The following is a 16634-nucleotide window of genomic DNA, read 5'->3' on the forward strand; positions in this document are numbered from 1 at the left end:
GGATGAATCAGAACTTCCTAGCTAAGCTGTAACAGTTTTTGCCTGATAGTCAAAGAAACACATAATCTCCTGGTATCCTGATGGAATATTATGTATTTTCTGTTGACTAATTCCAGACACTTTTTGTCCAGTGCTGCCTTCAGTTGGTCTAACTGAGTGCAGTACTTGTTGGGATTAATCATTTGGTTTTCTGGAAGGAGCTCATAATAGAGGACTCCCTTCCAGTCCCACCATATACACATTACTTTCTTTGGATGAAGATTGGAATTTGGTGTAGTTGGTGATGGTTCATCACTTATTACAGTCTCTTCTGTTCCAAATGATTGAACAGTATCCACTTTTAATTGCCTGTCACAAGTTGTTTTAAAAATGAAATGACTTTGTTACGTTTCAGTACAGAATCCCATGCAGAAATATAGTCAAGGTTTTCTTTGCTTAACTTGTGTGGCTCCCACACATCAAATCCATTAACACAGCCAAGCTAGTACGAATGATTTTCAGCACTTGATCTGGATATTTTGAGTAGGTCGGCTGTGTCCTGCGTGGTACAGTATTGATGTTCTCAGTTAATGTCTCTATGTGATCACTGTCAGCTTCAACTGGTCCACCTGACTGTGGAGCATCATCCTGTAAGAAATCTCCGGCATGAAACTTCACAAACCATTTCTGACATATTCCATCAGTCACAGCACCTTCTCCATTCATCGTACAAATCTTTTTTTTTTTTGCATTTCAGTTGCATTTTTACCTCTCTTGAAATAATAAACCCTAATATGCAAAAAATGTTGCTTTTCTCCTTCCATCTTCAATACTAAAATGACTACACAAAAATTCACCAATTTGATTTTTTTTTAATTAATGCAGAGTGATATGACAGCTGTCACAATACAATCTAATGACTGTTTCGAATAAAGGCAACTAAGTGCTATTAGAGCTGTCTTATGGGAAAAAAAAAAAAACTGAACAATCTTTCTGAGGGTGCAGGGAATGTTAAAGGACTGTAAATTCTTAACCTGAACCTCTGTTGAAATTTAAAGTATATATGGGCATGGGAGGATGAGTAAGTCAGGTGTATGACATCTGTGCTCTTCAAAGACCCCAGGAGAAAGCTTTAATTTGGATAGGCATGGCTGAAAAGAGAATCCCATTCTGTGGTTTAAGTGTTGATGCATTTCCATCTGAATTGTGGTAGACCAAGGATTGAGTTTATTCCTTCACTTCCTGCAGAAATGAAACCCTGTCAGAAGGGTCTATAATTTATCTGCTCTAGGAATCACAAAGTCTGGGAATGTTACCCTAGAGTTATCCTTGATATCTCTCCTTTTCTTATTCCATACCAGTCAGTCATCAAGCTCTTTCATTTCTTTCTTTACAAATTTCTCACATCTTTCAATCTAGTTCAGTTCAAAAACACTTATTGAGTGCCTTCTGGATTCTAGATACTATGCTCTGAGCATGCAAGTTCCCTTGTCTCAAATTTCTCATTTTCTAGGAGAGAATACTGCAATACAAGCAACCATAGAGATAAGTTTAAATACAGAAGCAGTATACAGGAAAGGATTAGTGTTCCAGGGAAGGTCAGAAAGATTTGCACAAGAGGAGTGATGCTTGAATAGGGTTTTCAAGGATGAATAGGAGTTCTTAAGAAAAAAGATAGGGGAGCAAAATACTCTAGTTAGAAGGCAAAACATATAGAAAGACATAGAGGCATAGCACAGTGTAGCTTGGCAGCTTGAAGTACTGTTATAGAATAGAAGAAGTTTGAGTCAAGAGGTGTTGAAAAATGATCTGGTTTTGCTTTTTTCACTGTTAGGAACTTCATATGCCGGGAACACCAACTTGTTTATTTCCATGTCTGTGATTATTGAAGGCCTAGTCTTTTTTTTGGTACTCTGCTAAAGTCTCACCTATCGTAAATGCCCCTCCTTGAGACTTTAGCCGTTGTGTCTTGACACCTAAGTATTTGCATACAGTATGTGTTCTCAATCCTCAACTCTCAATGGAGTGACATCTTTCACTTGTATCGACGTGGTCATAGATGTTTCATAATCAGATTTGCATATAGTGATTTTGAAAATCTTTTGGAGTTGAATATGAAAATACTGTTTGTACTTTGTCACAATAATATAATTTACTGTACTATCAAATAATAAAGTGCAGCAAGTGTTTTTTTCTGATTTCTGTCCATACACAATATTGAGAAAATATGCAATAGAAAAAAAACGGGAAGAGAATACCTCCCTTACGTTTCTGAGAGAAAAGGCCTTACTTAAACATATTTAATACACTCATGTAATTTCTGGCTTTCATTAGTTCTCTGAGAGAGATAAATCATAGAGAACTGCTTATTCTATTTCTCCTCTTCATCATTAAATTTGAAAACATAAACAGAGGAAAACTACTTATTAAATGAATATGCTGCTTTAAATTGAAGTTATGTGGAAAATACCATCAAAGGAAACTGACTTTTATGTTAATTTATTTGTAACTTATTTTTTCAGGATGCTGGGCAGTTTTATGCTAAATATAAAGAAACAAGATTGAAGGAAAAGGAAGATGAATTGACAAGAGCTGAACTTGAAACCCTTCAAAGTGAGTTTTAAACATTGTCTTACTATATTAGCTATATTATATAAAACTGATTATTTAAATTTGGATTTTTCCTTAAATTCAGTAATAATTAAATTTTCTGTGCTTTCTGCTACTCTCTAGACTTACTTGCACTTAATGTACTACATGTGCAAAATACTATATTAGTAATTTCTGAACCACCCACAACTCAGTATCAGAAGGAGGAATAAAATTATCATGGAGTCATATAGTTCCTTTCATCTTTATGTTTGTGTGCTTAGTTGCTCAGTTGTGTCTGACTCTCTGTGACCCCATGGATCATAGCCCACCAGGTTCCTCGTTCATGGGATTCTCCAGGCAGGAATACTGGAGTAGGTAGCCATTCCCTTCTCCAGGGGATCTTCCTGACCTGGAGACTGAACCTGGGTCTCCTGCATTGCAGGCATATTCTTCACCATCTGAGCCACCAGGAAAGCCCCCTTTAATCTGGGAGGCATCTAAAATCTAGAAAGTCCTTAAAACACTCCAGTGCTGCAGTTGTCATTAATATTTAGTGCGGATCACCAACTTGCTGTAAGCCTGAAAATGTCAATGATTTTTGTTTTGAAAGTCTTTGTTTCATTTGTATTATTGTTATATAACATGAAAAACCTTGACTAAAGTATCAGTATGCTTCCACCAAACACTAGAGACAGTTCTTGCTGATTTTAGGAAGAGCTGAACATACTGTTAAAGAAGGCATTTTCCCAGCTCTGGTCATTCTAATTTTCTATATCTACATCCTTCCCACACATTCTTCCTTTTATAATGTTTTTTTTTTTTTAACATGGTTTTATTTTTATCCAGAGCATTTAATACTACTCAACATTAATTTCAGAGAAGGCAATGGCACCCCACCCCAGTACTCTTGCCTGGAAAATCCCATGGACGGAGGAGCCTGGTAGGCTGCAGTCCATGGGGTCGCGAAGAGTCAGACACAACTGAGCGACTTCACTTTCACTTTTCACTTTCATGCATTGGAGAAGGAAATGGCAGCCCACTGCAGTCTTCTTGCCTGGAGAATCCCAGGGACGAGGGAGCCTGGTGTGCTGCCATCTATGGGGTTGCACAGAGTTGGACACGACTGAAGTGACTTAGCAGCAGCAACATTAATTTATAAATTAATTTTGTTTACCATCTGGTCCTCCCAGTGGAAAATAAGCTTCATGAGAGTAAGGATTTTATCTATTTTCTTCAATGTTATGACTATCTAAGGACCTTAAAGAACCCCTGGCACACAGTAGGTGCTTAATAGGTAACCGTTGATTGAATTCATGGAGGGGAAGTCTTCTTTTTTATTTTTAATTTCAATATGAATGTTCTTGGTTCAAACTTCATTCCCCTCAATCTACCTAGATTTCCTAGAGAAGTGATATGGACTAATGTGGGCACAGAAAACTGTACAAACACTCTTAATACTCAGTCACTTCACACCTACAAATGTATATAAATACGCAGCATGTGAGATTTACAGAATAACTTGCATGCCTTAGCTGTTCATGCAGCCCGCAGAAGTCATTTAGCCAAATGAAGCTGGAAAAGAGCAACTGTGTTATTAGTATGCCCATGCAGTTCACACTTTCAATATATAGAAAAATAGCTATGGCAATTACCCTGCATAAAGTGAAAGTCTAGCTTTCTGCCTTTACCTAAACACCAACCATAGTTTGAGAATAAAGGAGAATTATTTTGTCTCCAAAACCAGAGTCCATTGCCACTACCTAAATGTGTGACTTTGAGGATTTTATTTTCGTTTCCTTATCTGTCAAAAAACCACGTGGGAATAGATGATCCCAGTGTTAGTTTTCTATTGTTGCTATAACAAATGGCCACAGATTTAGTGGCTTAAATACAACTGCATTATCATACAGTTATGTGGGTCAGAAGTCAGACATGAGTCTCACTGGGCTAGAGTCAAGGTTATCACTCAAGGCTGATTCCTTTTCCAGCTTCTCAAGGCCCCCATGTTCCTTGGATCATGGCCCCCCATCCTCTTCCTTCAGAGCTAATAATGTTGCATCTCTGATTATTCTTTAGTCACATTTCTGTCTGATCATAATGGGGAAAAGTTCTCTGCTTTTAAGGACTTGTGATAAGACTGGACCAACTTGGATAATTCAGGATAATCTCTCCTATCTTAAGGTGCTCAAGTTTAATCCCATCTGCAAAGTCTCTTTTGCCATGTAAGGTAAAATATTCGCAGGAGGGGAATAAAATAAAATAAAATATTTTATTACATAAAATAATCTGATGCCCAAAATATTGGGCATCAGAACACAGTCATGTTTAGGGGACCATTTTTACCCTCTATAACCTTCTGGTATCTGGGTAGCTTTAGAACAGGGACTTTCTTTATCATCTTTGTGTCTGCAGCATTTAATATAGCATCCTGGCACATAGTAAAAGTTTAATAAATGGATGAATGACTAAATAGATGAATTAATGTAACCACAAATATTAATGAGTTAATATTAATGATGCAGAAACAAACTTACGGTTACCAAGGGAGAGGGGGAGAGTTAATTAGGAGACTAGGATTGACATATACACAGTACTATATATAAAATATAGATAACTAATAAGGACCTACTGTATGGCACAGGGAACTCTTCTCAACACTCTGTAATAGGAAAAAAGTCTATAAGAGTAGGTATATGTATATATGTATAACTGATTCACCTTGCTATACAACAGAAGCTCACACAACCTTTTAAATCAACTATACTCCAATAATGGAGAAGGCAATGGCACCCCACTCCAGTACTCTTGCCTGGAAAATCCCATGGATGGAGGAGCCTGGTAGGCTGCAGTCCATGGGGTCGCGGAGAGTCGGACACGACTGAGCGACTTCACTTTCACTTTTCACTTTCATGCATTGGAGAAGGAAATGGCAACCCACTCCAGTATTCTTGCCTGGAGAATCCCAGGGATGGGGGAGCCTAGTGGGGTGCAGTCTATGGGGTCGCACAGAGTCGGACACGACTGAGCGACTTAGCAGCAGCAGCAGCAGCATACTCCAATAAAAATTAAAAAAAAAATCCACAAAGTTTCAACAAATACAATATAATATTCAGGTAAACTGTATAACTGTTTAAAGCAGACTCTGTTTAAGAGGGGGAAATTTAGGATGCTAGAGGGTTACACATTAAGATTGACTGACGCATGTTTTGAAGAGTAAGGGTGGACAAATGATTATTACTGCTATATTAATATATCCAGAGATACAAGCTGGATTTACAAAAGGTAGGGGAATCAGAGATCAAATTGCCAACATCCACTGGATCATAGAAAAAGCAAGAGAATTCCCCCAAAAATTTTACTTCTGCTTTATTTGATATGTCAAAGCCTTTGACTCCGTGGATCACAACAAACTGTGGAAAATTCTTAACAGAATTGGAAATACCAGACCACCATATCTGTCTCCGAAGAAACCTGCATGCAGGACGAGGCAGCAGTTAAGAACCGGACATAGAACAATGGGCTGGTTCAAAATTGGGAAAGGAGTATATCAAGGCTGTATATTGTCACCCTGCTCATTTAACTTACATGCAGAGTACATCATGCAAAATGCCAGGCTGGATGAAACACAAGCTGGAATTAAGATTGCCAGGAGAAATATCAGCAACCTCAGATATGTATATGATACCAGTTTAATAGCAGAAAATGAAGAGAAACTAGAGAGCCTCTTAATGAAAGAGGAGAATGAAAAAGCTGGCTTAAAACTCAACATTCAAAAAACTAAGATCGTAGCTTCTGGTCCCATTACTTCATGGCAAATAGATGGGGGAAAAGTGGAAATAGGGACAGTCTTTATTTTCTTGGGCTCCAAAATCACTGTGGATGGTGACTGCAATCACAAAATTAAAAGACGTTCCTCCTTGGAAGAAAAGCTATGACAAACCCAGATAGCACATTAAGAGGCAGAGATATCACTTTACCAGTAAAGGTCCTTATAGTCAAAGCTATGGTTCTTACAATAGTCATGTGCAGTTGTGGGAGTTGGACTATAAAGAAGACTGAGCGCTGAAGAACTGATGCTTTTGAACTGTGGTGCTGGAGAAGACTCTTGAGAGACCCTTGGACAGAAAGGAGATCAAACCATTCAATCCTAAAGAAAATCAGTCATGAATATTCATTGGAAGGACTGATGCTGAGCTGAAGCTCCAGTACTTTGGCCACCTGATGCAAAGAGCCGACTCATTGGAAAAGACCCTGATGGTGGGAAACACTGAAGGCAAGAGGAGAAGGGGTGGCAGAGGATGAGACGGTTGGATGGTATCCCTGACCCAATGGACACGTTTCTGAGCAAACTCCAGGAGATCGTGAAGGACAGGGAAAACTGGTGTGCTGCAGTCCATGGGGTGGCAAAGAGCTGGACATGACTTAGTGACTGAATAACAAAACCAAAGATTGAAACAGAAACTGGTACTATAGCAATTGTTGAAACAGTTTTAATTAAATAAATCCATGAATAAATGAAACTTTAAATGTAACTTTTATATAATTGTTATTTTTAAGTAAAATTGTTACATAAAATTTTTCTAAGCCTTTTCAGTTCAGTTCAGTTGCTCAGTCATGTCCAACTCTTTGTGACCCCATGAATCACAGCATGCCAGGCCTCCCTGTCCATCACCAACTCCCCGAGTTCACTCAAACTCATGTCCATCAAGTCAGTGATGCCATCCAGCCATCTCATTCTCTCTCGTCCCCTTCTCCTCCTGCCCCCAGTCTCTCCCAGCATCAGGGTCTTTTCCAATGAGTCAACTCTTTGCATGAGGTGGCCAAATTATTGGAGGTTCAGCCTCAGCATCAGTCCTTCCAATGAACACCAAGGACTGATCTCCTTTAGGATGAACTGGTTGGATCTCCTTGCAGTCCAAGGGACTCTCGAGTCTTCTCCAATACCACAGTTCAAAAGCATCAGTTCTTTGGCACTCAGCTTTCTTCACAGTCCAACTCAAACATCCATACATGCCTTTTAAGACTAGTCAAAAAGTGGAGGTGAAGGGAATCCACATTTACAGGAAGAGAAAAATGTCAAATTAAACCAAAATTTAGCTGTGGAGGCAGTTTGAATACACTAATTTCATTGCTTTCATAGTCATGTTTTCATGACTGTTTTTCCAGAATTGTTCAAAGACTTTTGTTCTCCCTAAGAATTTGCCAGCAGTTCTCATGCAGATTTAATAATGCTTTCTTTTTAAAATTTTTTAAATGAAATAAAGTTGATTTACAGTGTTTCAGGTATGCAGCAGAGTGATTCAGCTATATATATACTCTTTCAGATTCTTTTCCATTATAGGTTATTGGAAGGTATTTAATACAGTCCCTTGTGTCATATGGTAGGTCGTTGTTGGCTATCCACCTTCTATGTAATGTTATATATAATATGTTCATCTCAAAGACCAAATTTATCCCTCCTCTTTTTTCCCTTGTGTAACCATAAGTTTGTTCTCTGTGAGTCTATTTCTGTTTTGTAAAAAAGTTCATTTGTATCATTTTTTAGATACCACATATAAGTGGTATCATAAGGGATTTGATTTAGGTCATACCTGAATGGTCTAGTGGTTTTCCCTACTTTCTTCAATTTAAGTCTGAATTTGGCAAAAAGGAGCTCATGATCTGAGACACAGTCAGCTCCTGGTCTTGTTTCTGCTGACTGTATAGAGCTTCTCCATCTTTGGCTGCAAAGAATATAATCAATCTGATTTCGGTGTTGACCATCTGGTGATGTTCTGGTGTAGAGTCTTCTCTTGTGTTGTTGGAAGAGGGTGTTTGCTATGACCAGTGCGTTCTCTTGGCAAAATTCTATTAGCCTTTGCCGTGCTTCATTCCGTATTCCAAGGCCAAATTTGCCTATTACCCCAGGTGTTTCTTGACTTCCTACTTTTGCATTCCAGTCCCCTATAATGAAAAGGACATCTTTTTTGGGTGTCGCTTCTAAAAGGTCTTGTAGGTCTTCATAGAACCATTCAACTTCAGCTTCTTCAGCATTACTGGTTGGGGCATAGACTTGGATTACTGTGATATGGAATGGTTTACCTTGGAGACGAACAGAGATCATCCTGTCGTTTTTTAGATTGCATCCAAGTACTGCATTTTGGACTCTTTTGTTGATCATGATGGCTACTCCAGTTTTTCTAAGGGATTCCTGCCTGCAATAGTAATGGTCATCTGAGTTAAATTCACCCATTCCAGTCCATTTTAGTTCGCTGATTTCTAGAATGTCGACGTTACTCTTGCCATCTCTTGTTTGACCACTTCCAATTTGCCTTGATTCATGGACCTGACATTCCAGGTTCCTATGCAATATTGCACTTTACAGCATTGGACCTTGCTTCTATCACCAGTCACATCCACAGCTGGGTATTGTTTTTGCTTTGGCTCCATCACTTCATTTTTTTCTGGAGTTATTTCTCCATTGATCTCCAGGAGCATATTGGGCACCTAAAGACCTGGGGAGTTCCTCTTTCAGTATCCTATCATTTTGCCTTTTCATACTGTTCATGGGGTTCTCAAGGCAAGAATACGGAAGTGGTTTGCCATTCCCTTCTCCAGTGGACCACATTCTGTCAGACCTCTCCACCAGGACCCACCATTGAGTATGGTTTCAGTGTGTCTGCACTCTGATGCCCTCTTGGAACACCTACCATCTGACTTGGGTTTCTCTTACCTTGGACATGGGGTATCTCTTCATGGCTGCTCCAGCAAAGTGCAGCCTCTGCTCCCTACCTTGGACGAGGGGTATCTCCTCACCGCCGCCCCTCCTGACCTTGAACGTGGAGTAGCTCCTCTAGGCCCTCCTGTGCCCGCGCATCTGGGGAGGCCTTACAAATAGCTGTGAAAGGAAGAGAAGAGAAAAGCAAAGGAGAAAAGGAAAGATATAAGCATCTGAATGCAGAGTTCCAAAGAATAGCAAGAAGAGATAAGAATGCCTTCCTCAGCGATCAATGCAAAGAAATAGAGGAAAACAACCGAATGGGAAAGACTAGACATCTCTTCAGGAAAATTAGAGATACCAAGGGAACATTTCATGCAAAGATGGGCTCGATCAAGGACAGAAATGGTCTGGACCTAACAGAAGCAGAAGATATTAAGAAGAGGTGGCAAGAATACACAGAAGAACTGTACAAAAAAGATCTTCACAAGCCAGATAATCACGATGGTATGATCACTCACCTAGAGCTAGACATCCTACAATGTGAAGTCAAGTGGGCCTTAGAAAGCATTACTATGAACAAAGCTAGTGGAGGTGATGGAATTCCAGTTGAGCTGTTTCAAATCCTGAAAGGTGATGCTGTGAAAGTGCTGCACTCAATATGCCAGCACATTTGGAAAACTCAGCTGTGGCCACAGGACTGGCAAAGGTCAGTTTTTATTCCAATCCCAAAGAAAGGCAATGCCAAAGAATGCTCAAACTACTGCACAATTGTACTCATCTCACATGCTAGTAAAGTAATGCTCAAAATTCTCCAAGCCAGGCTTCAGCAGTACGTGAACTTCCAGATGTTCAAGCTGGTTTTAGAAAAGGCAGAGGAACCGGAGATCAAATGGCCAACATCTGCTGGATCATCAAAAAAGCAAGAGATTTCCAGAAAAACATCTATTTCTGCTTTATTGACTATTCCAAAGCCTTTGACTGTGTGGATCACATTAAACTGTGGAAAATTCTGAAAGAGATGGGAATACCAGACCACCTGACCTGCCTCTTGAGAAACCTATATGCAGGTCAGGAAGCAACAGTTAGAACTGGACATGGAACAACAGACTGGTTCCAAATAGGAAAAGGAGTACATCAAGGCTGTATATTGTCACCCTGCTTATTTAACTTCTATGCAGAGTACATCATGAGAAACGCTGGACTGGAAGAAGCACAAGCTGGATTCAAGATTGCTGGGAGAAATATCAGTAACCTCAGATATGCAGATGACACCACCCTTATGGCAGAAAGTGAAGAGGAACTAAAAAGCCTCTTGATGAAAGTGAAAGAGGAGAGCGAAAAAGTTGGCTTAAAGCTCAACATTCAGAAAACGAAGATCATGGCATCCAGTCCCATCACTTCATGGGAAATAGATGGGGAAACAGTGGAAACAGTGTCAGACTTTATTTTTGGGGGCTCCAAAATCACTGCAGATGGTGACTGCAGCCATGAAATTAAAAGACGCTTACTCCTTGGAAGAAAAGTTATGACCAACCTATATAGCATATGCAAAAGCAGAGACATTACTTTGCCGACTAAGGTCCGTCTAGTCAAGGCTATGGTATTTCCTGTGGTCATGTATGGATGTGAGAGTTGGACTGTGAAGAAGGCTGAGTGCTGAAGAATTGATGCTTTTGAACTGTGGTGTTGGAGAAGACTCTTGAGAGTCCCTTGCAAGGAGATCCAACCTGTCCATTCTGAGAAGGAATGATGCTAAAGCTGAAACTCCAGTATTCTGGCCACCTCATGTGAAGAGTTGACTCATTGGAAAAGACTCTGATGGTGGGAGGGATTGGAGGCAGGAGGAAAAGGGGACAACAGAGGATGAGATGGCTGCATGGCAATACGGACTCGATGGACGTGAGTTTGAGTGAACTCTGGGAGTTGGTGATGGACAGGGAGGCCTGGTGTGCTACAATTCATGGGGTCACAAATAGTTTGACATGACTGAGTGACTGAACTGAAGTGTGAGTGGTATCATATGACATTTGTTATAGTAATTTGTTATTGTTTAATTAAAATATTATATAAGAAACATAATTTTAAAATAGGTGATTATCTGAAAATTCTCTTTATGCCAGCAAAAATGTGTGATGGTCTTCTGAAAAGTTTGAAAATTGCCCAATGCTGATTCATGTCAATATATGGCAAAAACCACTACAATATTGTAAAGTATTAGCCTCCAAATAAAATTAATTAATTCATTTTTTAAAAAGTTTGAAAATTCATTACCAGGTTATGGTTTCTTCAAACTGAAAATGATGAAGCTAAATACCAGAAAGCTTATTAAAAACAATACTCATCCTAAACTCTGAGTAATAAGACTTTTGTTGCTCATGTTTTTGTATCAGTTCAATAGTAAATTTATTAATAGAAAAGGTGAATGTATCAACATTAAGAAAGTTAAAGAACAGTCACATTGCTGTTAATAATGTCAAAAACTGTCATGTATTTTTAAATGTCGTCTCTCATGGTTACATGGAAAGAATCTTTTAATTAATTTTGTTAACTTCATTACAGTGTTCTACACTGTATACTTCAGAACTAATACATAAAGGCCCCAAATCCCCCAGTGTGCATTTCATTTGCCCCCATCCTTCTTAATTTTAAAGACCATCCCTGGAATACTGAGTTCATAATAACATTTCCATCTGCCTAATTGAGTAAATGCATCTCATGCAGATTAGCAGTAGCTGTTTTATGCTGCCTGTTTTTCATGACCTAATTGCTAATCTGCCCTCAAGTCTTCTGCTTTACTGCTGAGACTGTGTGTGCAGTGTCCTCTGAGGGCTACACCAGAGTTACATGGAGTGGGGTGTGGTGGTCTTACTAAAATGGTCTTTTAGAGGGGGAAGTCTGAAAAGGGTAATGAAAATAAATATGTATCTTTCTTTTAGGAAGTCTTCATGGGAAAAAATGTGATCTATTTGGAAATTTTTGAGCATTTTCTTTACTACAAACTTGTAATCAACTTTATGTTTTTGCTGTAAATAAATTGAATGTGTATTGATATAAGGTTTTTTTCAGTGTTAATATTTTATACATTCTGAGTTTTAATCTAAGTTAATAGATGTGAGTTCTGAGTACTATAATGAAAACCCATATTGTGAATGGAAAAAAAATGAGTAATTCTATAAAGAAATTGATTGAAAGGTTAAAATTTAGACAAAGAGGGGATCAACAGTAGAAGGAAAACTCAATATTTCCCTTTTTTTCCCTCTGTACTTATATGAGTTAAGAACAAAAGCAAAATCAAGTAATCAAAATCCTTCTTTTCTAAGAAGTATTTTTTTTTTTTTATCTGAAGAAACAATTGTTCTAGACGTTATGTTTTCCTTCTGGCTTTGTGGTCCCTACCCCATACCCCAGTGATGGGCCCAAGTAGGGTTGTCAAGGGGACAGTAAGAACATGGTAGAATTTGCCTCTTTAGGTGCTGATTTTTAAGTTGATTCAGGGACTGGTAGAGAAGAGGACAAAGGAGATAGGGCAGATGTAATCCCAATGGGTTAGAACATTTTTCCTTTGATGATATAGGATGCTCATGGATGGGAGATTCCTCTCTGAGATAACTTATGAAAAGGTAACATAACAAATCACTAACTCCAGTACATTTGGAAACATGACCAAATAAAAACTCTGTACCTTATATAATCTTCTGTTGTATGTGTATACCACATTTTGTTTATCCATTCATTTGTCATTAAACACTTGGGTTGCTTCCAGTTTTTAGCTATTGTGAATAATTCTGGTGTGAACTTGGGTGAACAAATATCTCTTTGAGCCCCTGGTTTCAGTTCTTTTGGATATATATCCAGAAGTGGAATTGCTGGATCATATGACAATTAAAAGACGGTTACTCCTTGGAAGAAAAGTTATGACCAACCTAGACAGCACATTCAAAAGCAGAGACATTACTTTGCCGACTAAGGTCTGTCTAGTCAAGGCTATGGTTTTTCCTGTGGTCATGTATGGATGTGAGAGTTGGACTGTGAAGAAGGCTGAGCGCCGAAGAATTGATGCGTTTGAACTGTGGTGTTGGAGAAGACTCTTGCAAGGAGATCCAACCAGTCCATTCTGCAGGAGATCAGCCCTGGGATTTCTTTGGAAGGAATGATGCTGAAGCTGAAGCTCCAGTACTTTGGCCACCTCATGTGAAGAGTTGACTCATTGGAAAAGACTCTGATGGTGGGAGGGATTGGGGGCAGGAGGAGAAGGGAACGACAGAGGATGAGATGGCTGGATGTCATCACTGACTCGATGGACGTGACTCTGAGTGAACTCCGGGAGATGGTGATGGACAGGGATGCCTGGCGTGCTGCGATTCATGGGGTCGCAAAGAGTCGGACACGACCGAGCAACTGAACTGAACTGATGACAATTCTATCTTTACTTTTTTTAGGAGCTGCTGTACTATTTTCCATAGCACTGTACAATTTTACATTCTTACCAACAGTGTACAAAGTTCCAGTTTCTCCGTATCCTTGCCAGTGGTTTTTATTTTCTGGTGTGTGTGTTTCTTGTAGCCATTTATTTTCTGGTTGGGGTGTGTGTGTGTGTTTCTTGTAGCCATCCTAATAAGTGTTTGGAGAAATGACTATTCAAGTCCTGTACCCAATTTTGAATCAGATTGTTGAGTTTTAGGAGTTTTCTGTATATTCAGTATATAATCCCTTATCAGATATATGATTTACAAATATTTTCTCTCATTATATGGGTTGCCTTTTTACTCTATTGATATCTTTTGATGCACAAAATTTTAAAATTTTCATGAAGTCTAATTCTGTTTTCTTTCATTGTTTGTGCCTTTGGTGTCATATTAAAGAAATCAGAGTTTTAGATCTTACACTTAGGTCATTGATCCATTTTGAGTTATATTTTTATACCTTTAAATTAGCCTCATATGTCATTTAAGTTACTAATTTCCTTTTACAGTATCAGGGTTTTTTTTAAGGTCACCATTTGAAAAGTTTGGATATACACAGGTACTGATGCAGTATAGGATAAAATATGGTACTCAATACCATGTAATTTCTACATATGGTAACAACCTTTTAAAGTAAAACGGTTCCCATAACACTGTATTCTTAATACCCTTTTATTTTTTTGGCCATTTTTTTCTATTAGGCTGCTTATCCTGTCAGGTTATGAGATCTCTTTATGTATTCTGTATATGCATATCTTCTGTTTGTACTCTGAATTGTAGATTATCTTTCCAAATCTGTTCTCTCTTGATTTGTTTATTCTGTCTTTTATCTTTGTAGCATCTGGGTTTTCGGTCTTAGTTAAGATTTATGCTTCCTGTAAATAGTATAGTTAGTTTTTAGGTTTCTTTTTCAATATTTTCATTGTTTTGGTTTTTAAGTCTCTTATGCAACTGTGATTTATTTTTGGTATACATTGTAAGATTGTGTCCACTTTTCTTTCAAATGGATATTCATTTGTGCCAGCAATATTTATTAAATCCTTCTTCCACTGAACTGAAATATTTATGAATTCTCTGATCTGTTCTAGGAATTTATCTCTTCATATGCCAACATCATATTAATTCTATTATGTTGGTATTATAGTGTATGTAAACACATATACATACACACACAGGCTGGGGAAGATGTGGTTCTCAGGATGGATGAGTTTGACAGTAGTGACTAAGAGTAGAGTTGCTTCTCAGTGTCAATGCTAATCAAAAAGGGATTTAATGGAGAGGCTAGTTGATAAACTGATAATCATCTATTGATAACTACCCTTGATGCTTCCAGATTATATTTTGCATTTGTAAAATATTGAAAAGATGAATGTATACCCTTACGAGCTAGTTTTCTGCCAAGTAATGTGTTGCTGCTGCTGCTGCTACGTCGCTTTAGTTGTGTCCAACTCTGTGCGACCCCACAGACGGCAGCCCACCAGGCTCCCTCGTCCCTAGGATTCTCCAGGCCAGAACACTGGAGTGGGTTGCCATTTCCTTCTCCAATGCAGGAAAGTGAAAAGTGAAAGTGAAGTCGCTCAGTCGTATCCGACTCTTAGCGACCCCATGGACTGCAGCCCACCAGGCTCCTCCATCCATGGGATTTTCCAGGCAAGAGTACTGGAGTGGTAGGGTATATATAATTTTCCTCACATCAACTTTATGTTAGGTTTAACTCCCTTTTACAGAATGAAAATGGACACTTGTTCTAAGGGTTAAGTTACTTGCCCTGTAGTATGCAGCTCTTAGGTAGTAAAGGTAGGATTAAAACACTAATGCCCAGGCCCTTTGCACTATGGCTAAATAGTGAACAATACTTTGAAAACTAAAGATACACACAAATTGATATGGGGATTATATAATAATCATCTGTCATCAACATCTCTGAGTTTTATTTTAAAACAATGCCATGGATAATGCACAATAAAACTTAAAGCTGATATAAGTAAAGAAATTGTATTTTTATGAAAGAGCAATATATATATTCTTTCAAGGTAAGGTCTATGAATAAAATTTTAGTTCTTTTTATTATTTTTTTAATTGGTGCTTTAACCTTTTTTTTAGAACAGAAGAAAGTTAAAATAAAAAAACCAAAACCTGAATTTCCTGTATATACGCCTTTAGAAAGTACATATATTCAATCTTATGATCATGGAACTTCTATAGAAGAAATTGAGGAGCAAATGGATGACTGGTTAGAAAACAGGAACAGAACACAGAAAAAACAGGTAAATTTAAAATATATATATATTTGTTTGTCTGTGTTGGGTCTTAGTTGCGGCTTGTGGGATCTTTAGCCATGGCCTGAGAACTCTTAGTCGTGGCATGTGGGATCTAGTTCCTTGACCATGGATCCAATCCAGGCCACCTGCTTTGGAAGCATGAAGTCTGAGCCACTGGATCACCAGGGAATTCCAAAAACAGGTAAGTTTTTTGAATTTTGCTTTGAGTAAAACATATACTGAAAAGTACATAAAATATATTAATAGATATAGAGCTCAGTAAACTATCTCATGGCAAACCAAGCTAAAACCTTTGTACACTAGTGTATTAAGTCACAGGGTCAACAAGTAAATAATTCTTATATATATATATATATGTATATATTTTAACATCTGTATCAATTTCTAGCTCAGCAGCAGGATTGAAAACTTCAGTTACTTTACATTCTTGTCAACACTGGGTCAAGTCCACCACAGTAAGTGTAGTTAACATCAATCACTGTACATGTTTACAAAATTTTTTTGGTAACCTTTTTTAAGATTTACTCTCCTAGCAGCTTTCAGATATGCAGTTCACCATTAAGTATAATCAGTGTGCCACTGCGTCCCCATGACTGACTTTCCATCCCTATGACTGAC

The 16634-nt window shown here is 38.3% G+C and overlaps 1 protein-coding gene across 1 annotated transcript in view; it reads left to right on the forward strand.

The window, feature by feature from the left end:
• DNAJC1 (DnaJ heat shock protein family (Hsp40) member C1) overlaps positions 1 to 16634 on the forward strand; it is a 193601-nt gene that overhangs the window by 87187 nt on the left and 89780 nt on the right. Inside the window, exons 7-8 of the mRNA XM_040248587.1 lie at positions 2502 to 2592; positions 15838 to 16001. Coding sequence (XP_040104521.1) covers positions 2502 to 2592; positions 15838 to 16001 — 255 coding nt within the window. The remainder of the gene's footprint in view (positions 1 to 2501; positions 2593 to 15837; positions 16002 to 16634) is intronic.

Source organism: Oryx dammah, unplaced genomic scaffold (assembly GCF_014754425.2).
Source record: "Oryx dammah isolate SB20612 unplaced genomic scaffold, SCBI_Odam_1.1 HiC_scaffold_10, whole genome shotgun sequence".
In the NCBI taxonomy this organism is placed as follows: Eukaryota; Metazoa; Chordata; class Mammalia; order Artiodactyla; family Bovidae; genus Oryx; species Oryx dammah.